Source organism: Mytilus californianus, unplaced genomic scaffold (genome assembly GCF_021869535.1).
Source record: "Mytilus californianus isolate M0D057914Y unplaced genomic scaffold, xbMytCali1.0.p SCAF_9, whole genome shotgun sequence".
Taxonomy (NCBI): Eukaryota; Metazoa; Mollusca; class Bivalvia; order Mytilida; family Mytilidae; genus Mytilus; species Mytilus californianus.
The window spans coordinates 59318707-59339423 of record NW_026262745.1 but is presented as its reverse complement, the minus strand read 5'-3'; the positions used below and the strand labels follow the sequence as shown (position 1 = coordinate 59339423).

The following is a 20717-nucleotide window of genomic DNA, read 5'->3' as shown; positions in this document are numbered from 1 at the left end:
AGTTATCGTCTCCTGGTATACATGCACCACCCGCTGTGCGAACTCACATTCCGTTAAAATGTCACAAAAATAAATAGGGCAAAAATCGGTTAAGTTACAGATAAGACGACTATTCTTGTATGATAAGTTTTATGACTGCGAAAACATGTCGCTTCAGCTAGTGAATTGTGACACAGACTTATCGTATTGGTCCGAAATTTATGACATTGACAATAAAACTTATGTTGTGTCGAGTCTGGTTGTTCTTCCTCAAAGTTGATATAACAATAAATAGATTTCTAAGAGGACGACATTCATGATTCATAAAAAAAAAATGGCCAGGCTCACCTATTTGCTGTATCCAATGTTATACCACGTGGGTTTGAAATTCCTGTTGTTGTTACATTGCGTTCACTACTTCCGTCCAAATTCATTACGGCAACAAGTTCTCTTGCATAATCCGTGTAAAAGAGAAGTCGATGTGTTTCGTCGATAGAAAGACCATCCGCGACACCTGAAAGTTTTTTTACATAATTTGGAGTACTCTCATGTTGTATCAAATATTGATAATACATACATTTGTATATTATGATGAAAGAAACACGCGAAACTCATAAAAATAACATATTAACGACTGTAGTTATGACTTTTAGAAGTACGTGCGGTGTAATTAAACATCAAACTGATTTTACTTTTCTGGAAGTCCTATGAAAATAAGGAGATGTGGTATGATTGCCAACGAGATAACTATCCACCAAAGTTCAAATAAAGTGGATGTAAGCAATTATAGGCAACCGTACGGCCTTCAACAATGAGAAAACCCAATATTATAATTCTCTTACGAAGTGATTCATAAAACCAATTATGAATAAATTCTTTAGTGTAAAGATAATATTGGATATTCCCAATTTACACTTTAAAAACTGCATGCGTCCGAATTAAGCGCTTTTCTAGATTAACCTTAATCAGGAACGACCAAAGTCAAATATGTTTGATCTACGTCAAGTCCGCATCTAGCTCACACCATAATGAACAGGTGAACAATGATGCAAGTACGCGCGTGACTTTCAAGGTAAACTAGCTTGACCAGAACTTTTAACTTGAGCTATTATAATTCATGTAGGATACGTCATTTGGAAATGAGTTACTAATACAGATATATTTTTTACCAATGAATTTTACCAACAGAAACATAACGGGTATAACTAGTAAAGTAGTAACATAACTGTTGACCTTCCAGGACATCTTAATTAACCCATGATTTTGGAGAAGTTTGTGTTGCTTATATTTGTTTGTTTTCTGTATAGTATTGTGTAAACTGTTGTTTCTCTCCTTTGTACTTCTGTTTGGACCATGGTGCTTTGCCTTTTTTTTTGGTTTTTGACTGTTCTCTTGGTATATCCTGTCGATCCCATTTTAACTGAATATGTTCATTCGTCACAACTCGGCCGATTCCGTACCTCATGGATAGAAGGAGATAACGGAGTCACCCGAGGATTGCCGATTGTGAATATGTTGTAGAATGTTTGAATAAAAGAACATACCACCTGCTAGTTGTTTTACGATGCTCATTCCCGAACCATCAATATTGGTGCTCCTTATTTGGTGCAAACGTACATCTGAATAATATATTGTCTTTTGACTACTATCGAAACCAATAGCGACGGGATTGAAGACATTTTGGTTTGGAATGGCCGAATAACTTCCGGTTTCCATGTCTATTCTGTATATTTCCGCCCGTCTTGAGTCAGTGGTAATAATGGATGTTCGAATTTGTGACGGATCTACAAAAGTTAATTATCTGGAATATGAAATCGCACTATGCAAGCAACATAACTGGAGGTTTTTCATTTCTTTATTCTTGATCTTTATTTGATTTTTCTTTATTATTTACTATTTTTGGCCCATTATTATCTAATCGTTATATTTTAATACCCCATTATTCTCTATTCTTTTTTTTCTGCCTATTTTTCTTTATATATAATTTTTTATAATTATTTGACCTTTATTCCGCACTTTTTGTCCATTATTCTCTATTCTGAAAACCCAATTCAGACCCTCATAACTGTTTCATTAGTTCTTTATTCTTTTGGCCTCTTATTCTGCACTTTATCCCATTATTTTCTATTTTGTAAACCCCATCCAGACCCTCTTAACTGTTCCATTAGTTTTAATCTTCGTTATATCGTTAATTTTTTTTTCTGGTCTGGATATTATATGATTTTTTTCATTGTATTTTGAGAAATAATTTTAGGTGATTTTGGGAACAAAATATTTTCGTGGATTTTTTTATTTCAAGGGTTTGGAAAGTTTTGTATATACATATTACTGATATTTAGAATTGTTTAATACGCAAATCCGTAATTCACCAATACACATAAAATTCATAAAATGTACACATGAATAATTCTGAATCCACAGTAGTCGTTTATATGATTGTTGTCCATGCAGCCAGCGACATTTATGTCGGGGAAGCGGAACAAAGCGATCCTAGATTCCGTCGTCATCGTCGTCGGCCGCATCAAATTTTAGGTTCAGTATGTAGTTAAAAGTTTTTTAAACATCAATAACTTTATCAAACTTTATGGAATTTTATGAAATTTGGACAGAAGCTTTTGATGACCAAAAGTCCAGAACAAAATTTTGGAAAATATTTATTTTCTTTTTTCAGTATTTTACTATTAAATGGACCTATTTTTTTAAAAGCTGACATATAGATACAGTATATCAAAGGTTTAAGTTTTTCAGTCATCAATAACATTGTCAAACATTCATAGAATATTACATAAGTTGGAGAGAAGCTTTTTAATGATAAAAAAAGAGAAAAATTTTAATATATTTATTTTCATTTTCCGTATTTTACTATAAGATGAACTTAGTTTTTTTTTACTGCTAACATTATTATACAGTCTAAGGTTAATGTTTTTCAGTCATTAATAACATTGACAAACCTTCATGTAATTCCGCGGAACTCTCCTAAAAAAATCATTTTACTAAAATTTAGACAATTGATTTATGATTGTTTTACTCACTATATTGGCACTTAACACCAGCATCCTCGCCATGTCCACAATCATGAATAGCCCACCCTTGAGGCAACTGACATTGCGCAATATGTGTTTCCGCTCCTGAGCAAGCCACCTCATCCAGAAATATTGGCGTTACTTGTGAAGTACCGTATCGTGCATCTGAAACGGCTACTGCATGTTCTCTAGAGATAAAAAAAATCTAGCTTATAAGACTGGTAGATTTGATGAGTTTTTACACTGCGTTTAAAAATACTGGTGTTAGTTAAATAATCAGGTATGGTTGTAACCTTTGTTAGTCCAAACCACTTTTACGATTCTATAATTCGAAATTCAGTTCATTTTCAAATTACCAACCTGGTTCGACTTTTAGAGATTTTTGAAAGGGAAATAACTCCTAAGTACGACAAACAGTATCTCAGCCTTTACAAGCTTTATGGATTAGCAAGTTCTGATGTACGTAAAACTGATAAACTTTCATTGTAAAAAATTTTGAGATAAAAAAAAACACGTCCTGCTTGTTCTACTCGCCTTTTACCTAGTTGTTTCCAGTTTCAAAACAAAAATGAATTGGAAATTGACTATTGACTGACAGATGATACATAACGCATATCAAATTTGGAAAGTGGTGTATTTTATACAATGATCGATATTAATAAATGATTTTTTTTTATCAATTACGCAATGACACGAAATGTTTTATACATTTAAAAAGAGTTGCATAGATAAAATTAGAAAAAAAAACACATATTTCTCTCTCTCTTTCTCTTACCTTTCTAAAAATAAATACTAAGTCTTACCTTCCAAATCCAAGCATGTGACATATAACTCCAGCATCAACATCTCCCCAGTGATCATCACAAATTGATCCCCAAACTCCATTGACAAATACCTGTACAGTTCCCTCATTGTGTCCTCCTGTACCAACTAACCGTACAAACATGTGACTTTCATCAATGACAATTGGGGATGGGGTGACAACACCTGTACAAAAATGTGATAAATGTATTTAGAAATAACCATGTGTCGTTTATATTACTTGACATGTGTGTTGTAAACACTTTAAATTTGTATTCACTTTCTAAATTATCTCACACATTTTTCTTTTAAAAGTGATAAATGATCTTAAGTATATACTAACGTTTAGTTTAACGATACGTCAGTCTTTCATTTCTTTCACGTCAAACCGCCTTGAATTCCTCGTTTATGTACATGTAGTAGCATGCCCGCCGCGTGTGCGGGAGGTCGTTAGTTTTAACTTGACAAAGTCAGAATAAAGACTTTAAAAATTGGTATTTGCTACAACTTCAAAAAACAAATGACATTAAGGAGTAAGAGCAACGACTGGTCGGCTTAAAGCCAAAAATGTGTCTGGTAAGGGTGATATGTCTTTCTATTACTATGAAATGACTCAGCGCACCTACCTAATACAAATCCGGGTAAACTAAATCTCTCATTAACTCACAATTGTCTTGATAGTGAATGTTATATGTGTGGTTAGCCTTTAAAAGTTTTCAACTCTTCAATTTGTCTAGCAGCCTTTTTTAAAACTATCTTCAAACATACATTATACTTTGCGGTTCATTCTTACTGCATGCAGAATGTTATATACAAAAAGTGTTATATCGTTTTTAGCCATATACAAATAATTTTGGGGTGAAATAGATAATAAAAGTTGACAAAATGGCATCTAATGTAAACATAAAATCAGAAAAAGTGTAATTGAAAAGTTAAAATGAAATTTATTTAAGAAAACAAATATAAATACCGTATTCACATAATTTTCAAATGTTTACCTTGCAAATCTGGAAAAGATGTAACTGAAATATAGGATACAGATATTGAAAAAAAATATAAATATCAAAATAGTATATTTATTATTACCTGGCAAACCATATCCATATTTATGAACTCTGATGTCTGCCAGTTCTCTGAATGTAGCAGCTCCAACATGCGTTCTTCCTGTCCCATCCTTATTTATTCTCATTACAGAGCTACAAAAAAATGCCATTGAATCGTATGATCGCTTTGAAACTCAATATTATAGTTAATCGTGAAATGATTAAAAATATAGATGTTTAAGAGAATATAAACTCAACATAGATCCCAGGACTAAAATTTATACCAGAATTAAACATTTTATTGCATGCATTCGAAACAAAACGTTTCAATCCTTCATCCCAAAAAATATATGTGCAATAGTATTTTAGAGCTCAACAAATATGGCTTAAATAATTCAATATTGCGATGCAATCCAAATATTCTGTTAACTTTTCAAAAGACCTTTTCTTTTGGTTTTCTGTGACCTCCTCTAAGACATAGAGTCTCTTAATGAAATTATCTACTTACTGTTCCGTCCAGTCTGTATAATAAAGATATTGTTGGAAGATTGATATAGCAAAGAAATGGGAACCAGTTTCTGTGTATATTGTATGTCTACTTCCTCCGTTTAAATCAGTGCTTTCAATTTTGTCTGTACCAGCATCAACGAAGTATAGTTTGTTTTCTGATAATAAATTAAAAAAAAAATGGGTTATTTCTTAGAGTATATTTTAGTGATAACATTACTTTACTATTCAAATCAGCTTAACGCATAATTCAAAAAGGTATATACAAAGTCCTTGTAAAAGGGAAACGAAACTACTCTCTCTCTCTCTCACACACACACGCACGCACCATCACACATACACACACAAACACACACACACACACTGGATGCAAAACATATACGAAATTTCAAAATTTTTCATTCGGAACTTTACTCTGCTTTTCATATACTGCACTCTTGATAATTTGATAATGTTTTTAAATGCAGATTTCCTAATATGCAATCCCATGCAATCATGTAATATGTCGCAAATTTGTATTCTGAATACAACTTGTTTTAAACTGTCACGAATCTATATATACCATCGAAGTCAATAGCCATTCCATTTGGCCATTTCAGATTAGAGTTGACGACTACAGTTCTTCCGGTTCCGTCATAGTTTGCTTTCTCTATCTTTGGCGATGATCCCCAGTCAGACCAGTATACAATTCTGTCAATCAAAAAAAAAATAAGTCTGAGTCTATATTAGTTAGTTATAATTGTATTTAGTGATGTTCGCTACTCTGCTTCAAAATAACAAGCTCTGTAAAAGATTGCTATAAATTGAAAGTATACAAATAAAGGAACTAAAAAAGCTGAAAAAATTAAAAGGCCCGTGTGCTTGTTTTCGAAATATAAGCCACTGAAAATTTGGCGGGAAGTGGTTCTCTCTAGATTTGTCATACATTTAACATTGGCACCTGTTTTTTTTTCAAAAACTCTGAAAAATAACAAGGACTTTATAAGATTCTAATATGGCTTTTTAAACTATATGTGATAAGATTATAAAAAGAATAGTAGGGGTTTGCGGCCAAAATTTGTATTGGCATTACATGGATAAAACTAGAGGATTCCGAATATCTGACAAAAACTCCAAAACAAGATGTGCGAACATCCTTCAGAAAAAACCTATTTCTGTACCAACGTAAGCATATATTTCATAATGAATAAAGTATCTACCAGTACTTCAATTATAGCTTTGAAAGTAACTAATGATGCTAAAAGTATTAAAATAAAATCATTTTAATCCGTTTATCGATGTGTCCGTATACCTTCAACTGCAAGGATGGACCGAGAAGAGGGCGGGGGCCATGACCACTAATAGCCGACATTTTTATTATTAGAACATTTTTCAATTTTTTAGCAATCCCCTTATTTTCGTTTTGACCTTTCGTCCTCTCTTTAACTCAATCTACCACAGACTTGTATAAATTGATTATTTAGAAGAAACACACAGACCTATTTCTTGGATCCGAAACGACATCTCGAGGTTCATCTAAACCGCTGTTGACAATAATACGAAAATCCGACCCATCCAGACTCAATGATCCGATTTGATTATTTCCAGTGTCCGCATAGAACAATCTCCTATTTATTGGATCAACTTCAATCTTATCTAAATCAGCATCTGCCAAAAACATTAACAACAATGTTAAGATATGAACACACGATGAACATAATATTATGTTTCTCTCCAAAAAGGTTATATATATTTTTGTTTTAACGAATACATAACAAAATACTGTATTATTCTTTATTTATAGTTCATCCTAGGTTCGTGTTTAAAGACAAACCGCTAATATGTAAAGCAAGCAATGATCTTAAATGTTTTAGTTATATTTGGAGACTGTTTTGTTCTGTTTTGTACTTGTATGATCCTCCCATTTTGGGTTTACACTAAACATATTGTTACAAGCATATTTACATATTGTGAAAGGTTGCTAAAATCTGAAAGTTGAAACACACAACTTTGGACAAATCTGATATTAAAAGAATTGTTTCTGTTAATTATTTTTCACAACTTTCGAGACTCGTGACGATTAGAGCTTATTCTCTAGATGTCTTTGTGACTGTTTTTGTTGTTAGGTCATTGACGTTTACCCCACATTTCATCTCATTCATGTTTTGTTTGTATAGATGTATAGGTTAGTTCTAAAACTAGTATATTTGCATTGAGTTCTGAATGACTGTATTAATATAGCTTCGACTGTAAAGAAGCTTATCAAATACAATTTTTCACCTGGAATGCCAAACATAAAGTCTTCAATGAGATCTATGGTGACTGTAAGGATACACATTTTCATGTCAAAATACTAATGAACTAAACAATAAATGTAGATATGTTTGCGGGACGCTAATTCCCACTGCTGCCTAATTTCAATGGTCTTGATACTATTAAAAGTAGGCCATTCGATACGAAACGTGTACCCGAACTGTAAATCATCATTACTAGTATGTACTTATAAACATAAAAAGCTCTATTTATTCAAGCTAGCGAAAAATGGACAAGCAACTGCTGCAGTTAGGATTAACGGAAGGACGAGCATGAGTAACATTAGATGCCTCGGCCAACAAATGACGGGAATAAGAAAATACTGAGAACACGAACTTACTTGTATCAAGTTGTTTAAGTTCTCTTATATCGTCTCCAGTGAAATGCATACTGGCGAGTTGTTTCAGTCGCCCATCTACAAAGTATATTCTTCCCTCTATAGGGTTATAATCAATTGCAGTTGGTGTGTACAAGCGGTTAATTGGTATTCGGACATAGCTTTGTGTGTATAAATCCATTCTGTAAATAAGTCCATCACCATTTATATCCAACAAGAAGATCATATTGTCTTCTTGACTTGCTAAAATAAAGTTATAAAAGTGTCATTCAATTCAATTCAATTCAATTCAATTCAATTCAATTCAATTCAATTCAATTCAATTCAATTCAATTCAATTCAATTCAATTCAATTCAATTCAATTCAATTCAATTCAATTCAATTCAATTCAATTCAATTCAATTCAATTCAATTCAATTCAATTCAACTCAACTCAATTCAATTCAACTCAATTCACAAGAAACATTTAATTAAGGTTTGAGGCATGAAGACTAACGAAACAATAAAACAAAAGAAAGATATTCGGACTACGACTGTGCGGTATGGGTTTTGTTCATTGTTGAAGGCCGTACGGTGATCTATAGTTGTTAATTTCTGTGTCATTTGGTCTCTTGTGGAGAGTCTCATTTGCAATCATACCACATCTTCATTTTTATATATAAGAGAAACGACTACTAACGGCTTTAACAATTGTCAGTGTTCGTTAATTAAAGGTAGTTATGCTATAATATATAGGAATATGAATGGTAAATGTTTGATAACAAAAGATTAAAGAAGTAATTAACAGAAATAATAATAATAAGTAAATAGCAATAGAAAAAGAATGAAATAAAATAAACCAGCACACCTATCCACAAGATACAAGGGGGGGGGGGGGGGGGGGGGGTTGTTCGGGGGTTGGTACCCCTCTTTTTTTTTACGATCAATGCTTTTGAATGGGGACATATGGTTGGACCCCCCTCTTTATCCTGGATAGGAACCCCCCTTTTAAAAATGGGTGGATACGCCCCTGTAGGTTGTTAGTCACACATACGTCAAATTGATATAATATTTATATATAAGAAATAATATTTGCTGATATCCATATCAAAGTGAGGCGAAATATACCAAAGGGACATTCAAACTCATAAGTCGAAAATAAACTGACAACGCCGTGGCTAAAAGAGAAAAAGACAAACACACAAACAATAGTACACAAAACACAACATAGAAAACTAAAGAATGAGCAACACGAACCCCATCAAAAAATGGGGGTGATCTCAGGTGCTCCGGAAGAGTAAGCAGATCCTGCTCGAAATGTTGCACCCGTCGTGTTGCTCATGTTATTACAAACCCAATAATAAGTCTAATTCGGTAGGTCACATTCGGAGAAAAGGGGACGGGATTGTAATTACAACATTTGGAACATAACCGCTATCATCTGTGAAACGGATATTCCATAACGGTCAACCAACTCATGAAGGCGTCCGTAAAATTTACGAAGGGATGATATCGATTTCACCACTTTGAACTCTTGGTTTTATAGCTTCCTTGTGAGCAGCAACCCTCCATCAAGGAAATCATGATAGGAAATACAAGCCCTGGAATATCGTATCAACTGGGATATATATACTCCGTATGCAGGCGCTGCTGGAATGTTGTTACATAGAAATGAAAAGTTCACAATTCAACATTAGACCTGTAATGTTTACCTCTCGGAGGATATAATAATTCAGATCGTGCAACAAATCGAAATATTTAAAATCTCATTTGGTGAAAAATTCTATAAGGCAAAAAACGAATATGTATGAAAGAAAACATTGTAACATTAGGCCGTTAGTTTTCTCAATAGTGTTGTTTCATATTTTCTATGTCGGGGCCTTTAATAGCCGACTATACGGTATGATTTTTTCTCATTATGTGTCTGTTTGGGGTTGTCCCTCTTGTCCCCGGCAATACGCCCCTGAGATATGATTATTTTTTTTTCAATTTACCAGAAGAACATTCAACAGCAGAATCTTCGCCATGGGAACAATCATGAACTCCCCAACCATTAAAGTGGCATTCATCAATGTTATTTTCATATCCTGTACAGTTGACGTTATCCATCCATATATGTGCAGTAGCAGGAGCACTTCCGAATGCAGCTCCTGAAACGCCAACGGATCCTTCCCTGTTAGCAACCAAAAAACATTTAAGATTAAAAAAGGGGGAAATAATTGCATTACGTCTCTGATAGTATCTTCTTATTGAATGAGATGCACATTTTGCTTCACAAATTTAATTTATAGATTATATAATAATATACTAAACTAAAATCTAAACTCTCTCGGGCAAATGTGATTTGAGGCCATCTGTTGAGCTTTTATTTAAGCAAATTTGGTTTTGACGCTATAACCATTTAATTTACATGTATTTGGATCCGGAGCAAGGTCAAGAAACCGATAATATATGATCAATTTAAAGTTCAAAGAACTGCACTCAGACCGGTGCTAGAGCCGACTGTAGTTTGCAATGAGGTGAGAGTAAAATAGTTCTTTGTTGAAGGCCTCAATGTGACTTTGAGACCAATAACAGTGATAAAAGCACTGGTCCTTTGTTTTCTTTCATATGCTAGTAGTGTCATGAATTGATACACCAGTATCCCCTCTTTTTCAATATGTGTATATTTTACATTTACATTACATATACGAACATTTTCGGAAATTATAAAATGTATCTGTACGAGCTGTAGAAACTTTATTAAAATGAACTTGTTATGCACCTACACACAGTTACCGCATGCATCAAATTATATCTTAATACAGATACTGAAATCTTCTTACTCACCTATTTATACGGTTACTGCAAACTTTTACTCATCTTTTAAGTGCCAGTCTTTGTAAGAATCGGGTAATTTAGAATAATTTCAAAACATGACCGAAAAAAACCCACCGACCTAACCATCCTATTCTGAAGTTACCCTTATCCTGAGTTATAGATGGTAGGTCTTTTGTGTCTGCGTGTCTGGTAATTTGAGAAATCTCTAGATAACCTTTGGTTAAAATGATAGCAATTTACGGAGTTAGCTTCCCTTAATTGTTAATTTCTAGTGCATTTCAACCAAATTATATCTTGAATTACCAGAACAGGTAAAGGAAACGAATGATATATTTGTGCACCATTATACAATTTGAACATAAATAAATGTCAACTTTTCTCTGAATGCAGTATTGCAAACTTCCACTTTTCTCGAAATGCAGTTACTTCCCTTTACCTTTAAAATTCTTACCTGCTATATCCAAGCATTCCACAAACTACTCCTGCATTAATTCCCGTCCAGTCATCATCACAAATAGATCCCCAATAACCGTTATGAAATACTTCAACCCTTCCCATATAAGGATTAGCTCCGCCTACTAATCTAACATATGTTTGGTGATTTCCAGGAACTGTAGGAATTACAGCTGGATCTGGAAAAAAAGATAAAGAATGCTTCTTATAGTTTGATCTAGTGACGTCACGATTTGATTAATTGATTGATAATTGGTGTTTTACTCCACTTTCAGCCTTGTTGGTTATATCTTGGCGGTAATCAAGTTGTTATTGCTGGAGGAAACCAGAGTGTCTGGAGAGAACCAAATACCTTCGGCAGAAACACTGACATTCTAATTCAAGGATTTGACAATTTATAATGTAATGGTACTCGTCACCAATGGCATTGAGTCACAGAGACAAAAGAGTCGGTCTTCTGTCGCCTAACTATGCCAACTCCGATACTCAATCACCAGACGATGACTAGGTGCTTCTGAATACAATATAAACAAGCAATCGAAACCATGATTTTACTTTAAAAATATCATAGGAAAGGGTAAGAAAAAACATATTTTAAATTATAACAGCTCACTTACTTTCAGTTTTACATAAATTGTTGTTACATAGATGACTGGAACAACATCTATTACAGTTTGAGTTGGTTTGTCGTTTTCTGTTTCCATCAATTGACCTGGTATTTTCGTGGCGTTTTCCGATAATAATTCCACTGTCAAGCCCAGCACAAGCCTAAGTACAAAATTGGCAACTTTTAATAGAAGTATACTTTATTATAGAATTAAGAACATGTTTTCTCTAGGTTATTGTTGCATAAACTAGACAGATGACCCATAAACTTTAAAACGACTATTATGTTTTTTAATTTGTTTCTAAGGTATCTTCGGAAGGCGCTTAAAATTGTAACCGGTGTCGCGTATATATAGGAATTCCTACATGAGACATTATGAAACTGGTATATTATCACTGATTATGTCTATAATGTTTAAATGGGTACGTGAGGTAATGACCAGATTTTGCCAAAAATATCAAGCCCGTTATTTAAAGGCGAAAAGTATTTCAGTTCGATGAGTAACCCATATTGAGCTTCATCAAACCTACTCCTTTTTTGGCTACCATTGACACAACTCAGTCAATCTAAAACTTACCGTTAGCTTCTCACATCCCAAATTAAATTTCTGAGGTTGACTTCCCGGTACAGCAGTTTCTTTACAATACTGGAATGATATTCAAAATCATTAATAACAGCAACTATGAAATTTAAAGTATATAACTAAATAATTACAAAACGCTTATTTTTGACAACCAAAGAAATTTACAAAGATACTGCAAATGGAGGGGCGTACACTGATTGAAGTCGCAAAATTTAAACTCCACGAAAATAAGCCACTGTTAGTGTAAATAGTTGTATGTTGTACAAATGTTCCCAAGACGTCGTACAAATGAAGCCAAGACGTCGTACAATGACGCCTGGACGTCGTACAATGATTCCAAGACGTCCTACAAATGAAGCCAAGACGTCGTACATTGAAGCCAAGATGTGGTACAAATAAATTCAAGACGTCGTCGTACAATGAAGCGAAAACGTGGTAAAATGCAGCCAAGACGACAACATGTTCAACCTCACAACATTTTGTATATGCCCGTTCGAAGTCAAGAGCCCATAATTGAGTGGTCGTTGTTTGTTGCTATATATCATATTTGTTCTGTTCATAGTTGAGGCCATGTGGTATTGGTTTTGCTACCTTTTACGTCTTTTGGTCTTTGGTGGAAAGTTTTCTCATTTGCAATCATACCACATCTTCTTGTTTTTATATTAGTGTCAAAAGAAACTGATCAATTTGGTGTTTCGAGCACAAATATTGTACTCCCGAGTACTGAGTAAAGTTTTATGACCGAAGGCCTAGGTCTTAGTACTGTAAGTGTAAACGTACCACAACTGTAACCTTACCTGGTCTACACTACATTATGTTGTCTGTGTACACTGATTAGGACCAACAATGTTAGAACAGCTGTAACCTTACCTCGTCTACACTACACTGTGTTGTCTGTGTACACTGACTAAGATCAGCAATGTTAAAACAGCTGTTAAAAAAGAGGGACGAAAGATACCAGAGGGACAGTCAAACTCATAGATCGAAAACAAACTGACAACGCCATGGCCAAAAATAAAAACACAAATAGACAAATAATAGTACTGATGACACAACATAGAAAACTAAAGACCAAGCAACACGAACCCCACCAAAAACTGGGGGTGATCTCTGTTACCTTACCTCGTCTACACTACATTGTGTTGTTTGTGTACACTGACTAGGATCAGCAATGTTAGAACAGCTGTTACCTTACCTCGTCTACACGACATTGTGTTGTCTGTGTACACTGTCTAGGATCAGCAATGTTAAAACAGGTGTTACCTAACCTCGTCTACACGACCTTGTGTTGTTTGTGTACACTGACTATGCTCAGCAATGTTAGAACAGGTGTAACCTTACCTAGTCTACAGGTCATTGTGTTGTTTGTGTACACTGACTAGGATCAGCAATGTTATAACAGGTGTTACCTTACCTCGTCTACACGACATTGTGTTGTTTGTGTACACTGACTAGGATCAGCAATGTTAGAACAGGTGTAACCTTACCAAGTCTACAGGACATTGTGTTTTTTGTGTACACTGACTAGGATCAGCAATGTTAGAACAGGTATTTACCTTACCTCGTCTACACGACATTGTGTTGTTTGTGTACACTGACTAGGATCAGCAATGTTAGAACAGGTGTAACCTTACCTAGTCTACACTACATTGTGTTGTTTGTGTACACTGATTAGGATCAGCAATGTTAGAACAGCTGTTACCTTACCTCGTCTATACTACATTGTGTTGTTTGTGTACACTGATTAGGATAAAAAATGTTAGAATAGCTGTAACCTTACCTCGTCTACACTACATTGTGTTGTCTGTGTACACTCAGTCTGTCTAAGATGAGCAATGTTAAAACAGGTGTTACCTTACCTCGTCTACACGACATTGTGTTGTTTGTGTACACTGACTAGGATCAGCAATGTTAGAACAGGTGTAGCATTTTGGACCTCCAACTTTAAAATAAATTAAAAGTATTAAAAATAAGTATACTAACTACATGAACAACCCAGTTGAGGGTGTTTGCTCTCTTGTTTCTGACTTTTCCTGAATAGTTTGTAACCCTCTATTCTTAAACTATGCAATGCTATTGTAAAGAAATATTAAACGGCTACTAGTATATGTTCAGTATTTATTTTTAAACTGTCATCTCAGATATAATTTTTGTCACTTATTTTGAAATTTTAGTAATATCTTATCAGATTTCTCATAGTTAAATATGCATTTTTGCATACCAGAAACGTCTTTTCCCTGACATTATTTCTAACTATTCAAAATTATTGTTAACTTAAAGAATATGTGATTTCTCAAGATTTTATTTTTAATCTCATCTATTTACAGAAATCTATATTAACTCTATTGATTACCCCAAAAATATACAATTAAAAAACTATCATTTTGAAACGAAATATGTAGCAGGGCTAATATGCATAAAACCACTTAGGTTAAGATTTCCAATCGTAGTACTAATTTATTGTTGGACATGTAAAAAAATCCGTCCGTTAGGAACAAATCTTAACTTAAGTAGTTTTATGCATATCAGCCCTGGTATATTTCCCGTCATTTTGTAGAAGTAAACAATATGTTCGCTGTGTGTTATGTTATTCTCCTTATAATGATTATTTTTCTAATCATATAGTTGCACTTTTGAAGTACAGTCAATCTTAAGATTAGGCCTTCCGGTCATGAAAATTTGTGATATGATTATCGTACGCAGAGTTCAAGATACTGGATTTGGTGTTGCGAGCACAAATATTGTATTCCGAGTACAGAGTAAAGTGTTATGACTGAAGGCCCAAAAGGGTAAAATAACAAAAATACAGAACTCCAAGGGAAATTCAAAACGGAAAGTCCTTTATAAAATGGCAAAATCAAAAGCTCAAACAAATCAAACGAATGGAAAACAACTGTCATATTCCTGACTTGGTACAGGCATTTCCTTATGTAGAAAATGGTGGATTAAACCTGATATTTATAACGTAAAAGTTCCAACTAGGAATTATAATTGAAAAAAAAAGTTAAACATACGAGAAAATTCATTTTTTTTTTGTTTCCCTTGTGGTTACTGGCAAGATTGTATAATCAGAACACTAATTACTTTCACCAAAGTATCAGGTTCAGAAAACACTTCAGATTTTACTGTGCTTAATGATCTTTTTTAACTTTAAAAAGAAACAAAATCAATAAGCTGCATACTCTACCTTTTGTGCTTCTTTTCCTAAGAGTATCCTTTTTCTCATCCGTGTAATTTTCTTTGTCTTCTGGATAGCCATAGAGGCTCGCCACTCCTGTTAATTAAAACACCATGCATTGATGAAAAGAAAAAAAAAACGTAAAACTATTATACATATACACGGTTCTTTGGCCAGTTCCCAGCTCAATAGTTCTTCTGTTGTTTTTTTTTTCTACGACAAACATTTTTTTTCAATTCTAATAAAAAAAAATTTTTTTTTAAATTACATACAGGAACCAAATTTTTCTTTTGAAAGTAAACGTTGAATGCCCCTAGCTTTCAATGGAATTTAGTATCGAACAATCTATTAAGAAAAACCATACCACAACGAAAGATGAATGGTTAGTGCCTTACAAATCTTGATGTACAAAACTGAGGTTTTGTCTTAATATTTAGAGGACTATCATCGAACTTAATTGGCATGCTTATAGTTTTATCAACTATTTATTCATTGTGTATCTCCTGATCGGTTGCAACCGAAGCGACAGTAAAGATTATTGACATTATATTCACAAAAAAAAAAACCCAATATTTAAGTGAATTCTCAATATCTTATTAATTAATATCATTACTTTAAGTAACGGTTAGTCAATGGAAATGTATATATTATAAACATAAGTGCGCGAGACCAAGTTTTGTCTAACACATATATTGAACGTTGCTGAACACTTGTCGACACTGTCTCAGAGAAAATATACATTAAAAAACTGTTGCTTCGATCATTCAGATATTAACTATTAAGTAAACACCTATGTTACTCACCAATTGTAAGAATCAATAGCTGAAATACTTTCATTCTGTGCATGCAATAAACAACAAAGGATAGTAATTAATAGTTTATAGGTTGTTTCAAGTCTTAAATACCTGATACTGTGTTCTTTTCTGTTTATATACTTTTGAGACATCTTGTCTGTACTAAAATTCATTTTCATTGGCTTTTAAATATCCAATTGAACTTTAAAAATTTGTTTTGAAAATCAAACAGATATTTCCTGAAAGGTTCATTTCATTTGACGTAATGATGATATCTATCTTCACGCGCAGAAGATGACCAAGAGATAAATATTGTCAAAGTTCAAGATATTCAAATCTGTTCAGATTACAACTACTTGTAACTTATTCTTCTATATTTTGTTATGAAATTACAAAAATCTAATTTAAACGTAATTTACGATTTTTTATTTATTTATTTTTGTTTTGTTTTATAATATATAGAGTAAACGTACATTGAAGAGAAGTATATGTATATTTGTACTGGCTACAAAACAGGAGAAAATCTTGACAATAATGGTTTTCTTCTTTAATCTTAAGGTAGTACAAATAAATGATATGTGTTCATACAATGTACATATATCATGTATATGGAGTGAGAAGTCTATTACGGAACTCCGAAACAATGGTAACGTCGTCTATGCTACCTGTTAAGTTTAGCAGACTGAGCGTCGATACTGTTTCGGAAGATTAGTCAATTATTCCAACGACGTTTTAGATTATTTGCATTTGAAACGTTATTACTTGGGATTGGTTTTTGATAATAATGCAGTGATCAGAGCCATTTTTATTTTCTATTTTAAACCAGGATCATCTGTCACTTCCGTCAATGACATTCGAAATATGCTACTAGTATTTCTTTTTCTTTATTACGTATTATGAAAATGATAGGTTTGCCTTGAAATACATGAGAAATGTGAAGGCCTTATAATGTATCTAAACCTACTTTATACGTCTTTCTTCAGCTATTTCACTGATAAATATACACAAAGGGCACTAAGCATTTTTAGTTCAAATCTTTCACATCTTGATATGCCTGTCCAAAAGTCAGGTTCGTCGTCAGTTAGTTTTCTTTACTTAAATATTGGAAGATGTATAATATTCTTTCAGTAACTATGTGTGGATAGCAAGTCTTTGATAAGTTCTGTAATATGTCTGAGGATGTGGATGGGGGTTTATAGAATAGCGAATAATGGGCAAAAAAATATAAAGAATACAGAAAAATGGTCCAAAAATATAAAGAATAGACTATAATGAGGTGCTAAAATATAACGATAAGAGAATAATGGTAAAAAAGTATAAAGAATAGAGTAAAATGGCCTAAAAAATTAAAGAATACAAAAATGGAGGACCCCCCATCCAGACCCTCATGTCTCCATAACAATGTATAATCTACAGAAAATATAAACTTTGACAGATGGTTTAGACATATGATATGTGTATACATGTTTCTGATTACAGGGGCGTAGCTGGACTTAAATAAAGTGCAATCATAACTATTGCCGAGCGAAGCGAGGCGAAAATATTTTTTGGACCATTTTATGCAGAAAATGATAACTTTTTTCGGGCATTTTCCCGGTATGCCATGCTTATGAAATTCACATCACATTCACGCCCAAACTCCTATTTTGTGAATACTTGTGGACTTTATAGTGATTCGGCAAGGGAGGAGGCTATGGACCGCTCAAAGTCCCCAGCTGGTCCAGGATAGCACCCTAGTCGGGGATTCAGGGCAGCACCGTAGACGGTGGTCCAGGGAAACGAATCCCCATGAAGCTCCGGGCATATGAGTAATTACAGTGACTGCTTTGAACATGAAAAATACCCTATCTGTTTCTTACTATACCATATTTTCATGAAACGATAGTAAAAGTCTAATGAGTTCCGTAATTTGCTGCTTATATTATTAACATGGTTATTTTCAAATATAAAAAAAAATATTATAAAACGGGAAGATCAGGAAGAGTCGACAACCGAAGCGTTAATCAATGGACAATTGACAAACCTGGGAACAGATAATACACAAAAGGAGAAACAAAAACATTCAACATTGAAAACTAAATACAGATGAAAAACACGGACCCAGAAAACAATGTGGCGACCTCCGGTGCTCCGGCCAAAAGGGTAAGCAGTTCCTGCTTCTTGCAAGACACATGTAGTGTGTCTCACGAAGGTCATTCTCAAATCAAAGGAGAGGTTTCAACGACAATGGTAGAAGGTGATTTGGGACACAGATACCCCAGGTGAATCAATAGTCTTTTGGACGAACGGACAATGGGAATACGAAATCTAACGGCCACTTTTAAGTCTTGACTTATAAGTAAGGGATATAAATCTAAGATGTTTTCAAGGTGATTGTATTGAGCCTGTATTATTAAATGTTAATACTGCATGTAAGACTTAAAGTATAGTTAATATCGAAAGTCCATATATCTATTTTTTGCCAGGCAAATGATCGCAGAACTCTCTCGGTGTTAATATCCATTTCTTTGTGAACATGTATGAGCGCCAACGAAGATAGTCTGTCCTGTACCATGGTTGAACGGAGATAAGTTTTCGGTCGCCTTAATCAGAGACATATATACACAGTGTATATATGTCTCTGCCTTAATGCACTAAATGACCGTTCAGTAGTTGATGTAGTTACTGGCATTGTAATTAGAATTGAGAAGATTGCGAATATTGAAGGATATATAGTTCCTTATTAGTCACTGCTACAGACGACATCAAAGATTTGGGCTTTAAACACCGCCCGACACGATAATCTGTAAAGACTAAAGACTATCCGTAATTCAATTTCAGATTTATTTTTTTTTTGGTGAAAAAAATATGCAAACAAATGATTTTTTGCGTAAAGGCAGCTACGCTCCTGGATTACAATTGTGGTCCAATTATATTATTGGGTTGCTGCCTTGCTGATATAAAATAATACTCCAAGTCTTTGCTTATTCACAGTAATTCATAATTGAAAAAATAACTTGCGCATTTTGTTCGCATTTGTTGCAAGTAGTACCATGCAAATATTTAAAGAAATTGAGTACCCAAAATGTGTATTTTATGTTGGAACGAAGATAGCTATAAATAAAATAACAAAGAGTAATCGAGACTAATGTATGAGCTACACATACGATGTAAATAATTGCAATTAAAAATTACCCTCTTTTCGTAATTCAAAAGAAATTTCATCAAAGTCTATTGAAATGTTATATGGCTATAAGTATTTGTGAAAGACTTAGTTATATCGAGAGCTGAATGCTTGGCGAATGTGTCTAGTTACAAGTGTTAAACAAGCCGGGGATAGCAGTCCGGCATTAAAAACTGGCCTGCATCAATATAAATGGTGCCAGCCTGCAATGATAGTCATGAGGTATAGCTCGCGTTAGGTGAAATGTTGCTAGGAATTATACCCTGTTCTCAAGCATTTATTCGATTCCATTCCCTCATTTTATTTACTTTACAAAAATAGTTGGTTGTACTTAATTTTCTTGAAGGAAAAACAAACAGAAAACGCATCTGGTGTTTCTCAAGGATTTTGAGTGCAATAAACCAGGATATTTGGTGCAAATTACGCTATCTTTGTCGAGTTGACATGTTCGTGCGGCAATCGTAATAAACACACAAATAGCTTACTACGCGGTATGGGTTTTGGTCATTGTTGAAGGTCGTATGGTGACCTATAATAATAGTTGTTAACTTCTACGTCGTTTGGTCTCCGGTGGAGAGTTGTCTCATTGGCAATCATACAACATATTCTTATCATTATAAAGCCGAAGAAGAAAAATAGGCACAACGTTCCAGAACTATGGTAAGAACTTAATATCCCTGTTTTTGAAACCTCTATGTGTGTAGTTGGATATGTTCCTTATGTCGTAACTACAATACCTTTCCCTTTTCACGAATGTGACTTACCGAATTAGACTATTTACCGGATTTGTAATAACATAAGCAACTCGACGGGTGCCACATGTGGAGCAGGATCTGCTTACCCTTCCGGAGCACCTGAGATCACCCCCAGTTTTTGGTGGGGTTCGTGTTGCTTAGTCTTTAGTTTTCTATGTTGTGTCATCTGTACTATTATTTGTCTGTTTGTCTTTTTATTTTTGGCCATGACGTTGTCAGTTTGTTTTCGATCTATGAGTTTGACTGTCCCTCTGGTACCTTTCGTCCCTCTTTTTTAATATATATTCCGTCCGTTTACTTGCAAGTAAGTCTGATAACTCGTCATAAATTTTATTGTTGATCTTTTGATTGAGTAATTTCCCTTGAATAATGATTTTACCCAATTTAGCTGAAACTAAAATG

The 20717-nt window shown here is 33.9% G+C and overlaps 1 protein-coding gene across 1 annotated transcript in view; it reads right to left on the bottom strand.

The window, feature by feature from the left end:
- Positions 1-20717, bottom strand: part of LOC127715980 (low-density lipoprotein receptor-related protein 4-like) — a 71802-nt gene that overhangs the window by 2338 nt on the left and 48747 nt on the right. The window contains exons 20-30 of the mRNA XM_052222082.1: positions 11234-11414; positions 9957-10135; positions 7986-8225; positions 6832-7000; positions 5916-6043; positions 5355-5511; positions 4890-4999; positions 3806-3989; positions 3012-3190; positions 1527-1763; positions 328-493 (exon numbers count right to left, since the gene is read on the bottom strand). Coding sequence (XP_052078042.1) covers positions 328-493; positions 1527-1763; positions 3012-3190; positions 3806-3989; positions 4890-4999; positions 5355-5511; positions 5916-6043; positions 6832-7000; positions 7986-8225; positions 9957-10135; positions 11234-11414 — 1930 coding nt within the window. The remainder of the gene's footprint in view (positions 1-327; positions 494-1526; positions 1764-3011; positions 3191-3805; positions 3990-4889; positions 5000-5354; positions 5512-5915; positions 6044-6831; positions 7001-7985; positions 8226-9956; positions 10136-11233; positions 11415-20717) is intronic.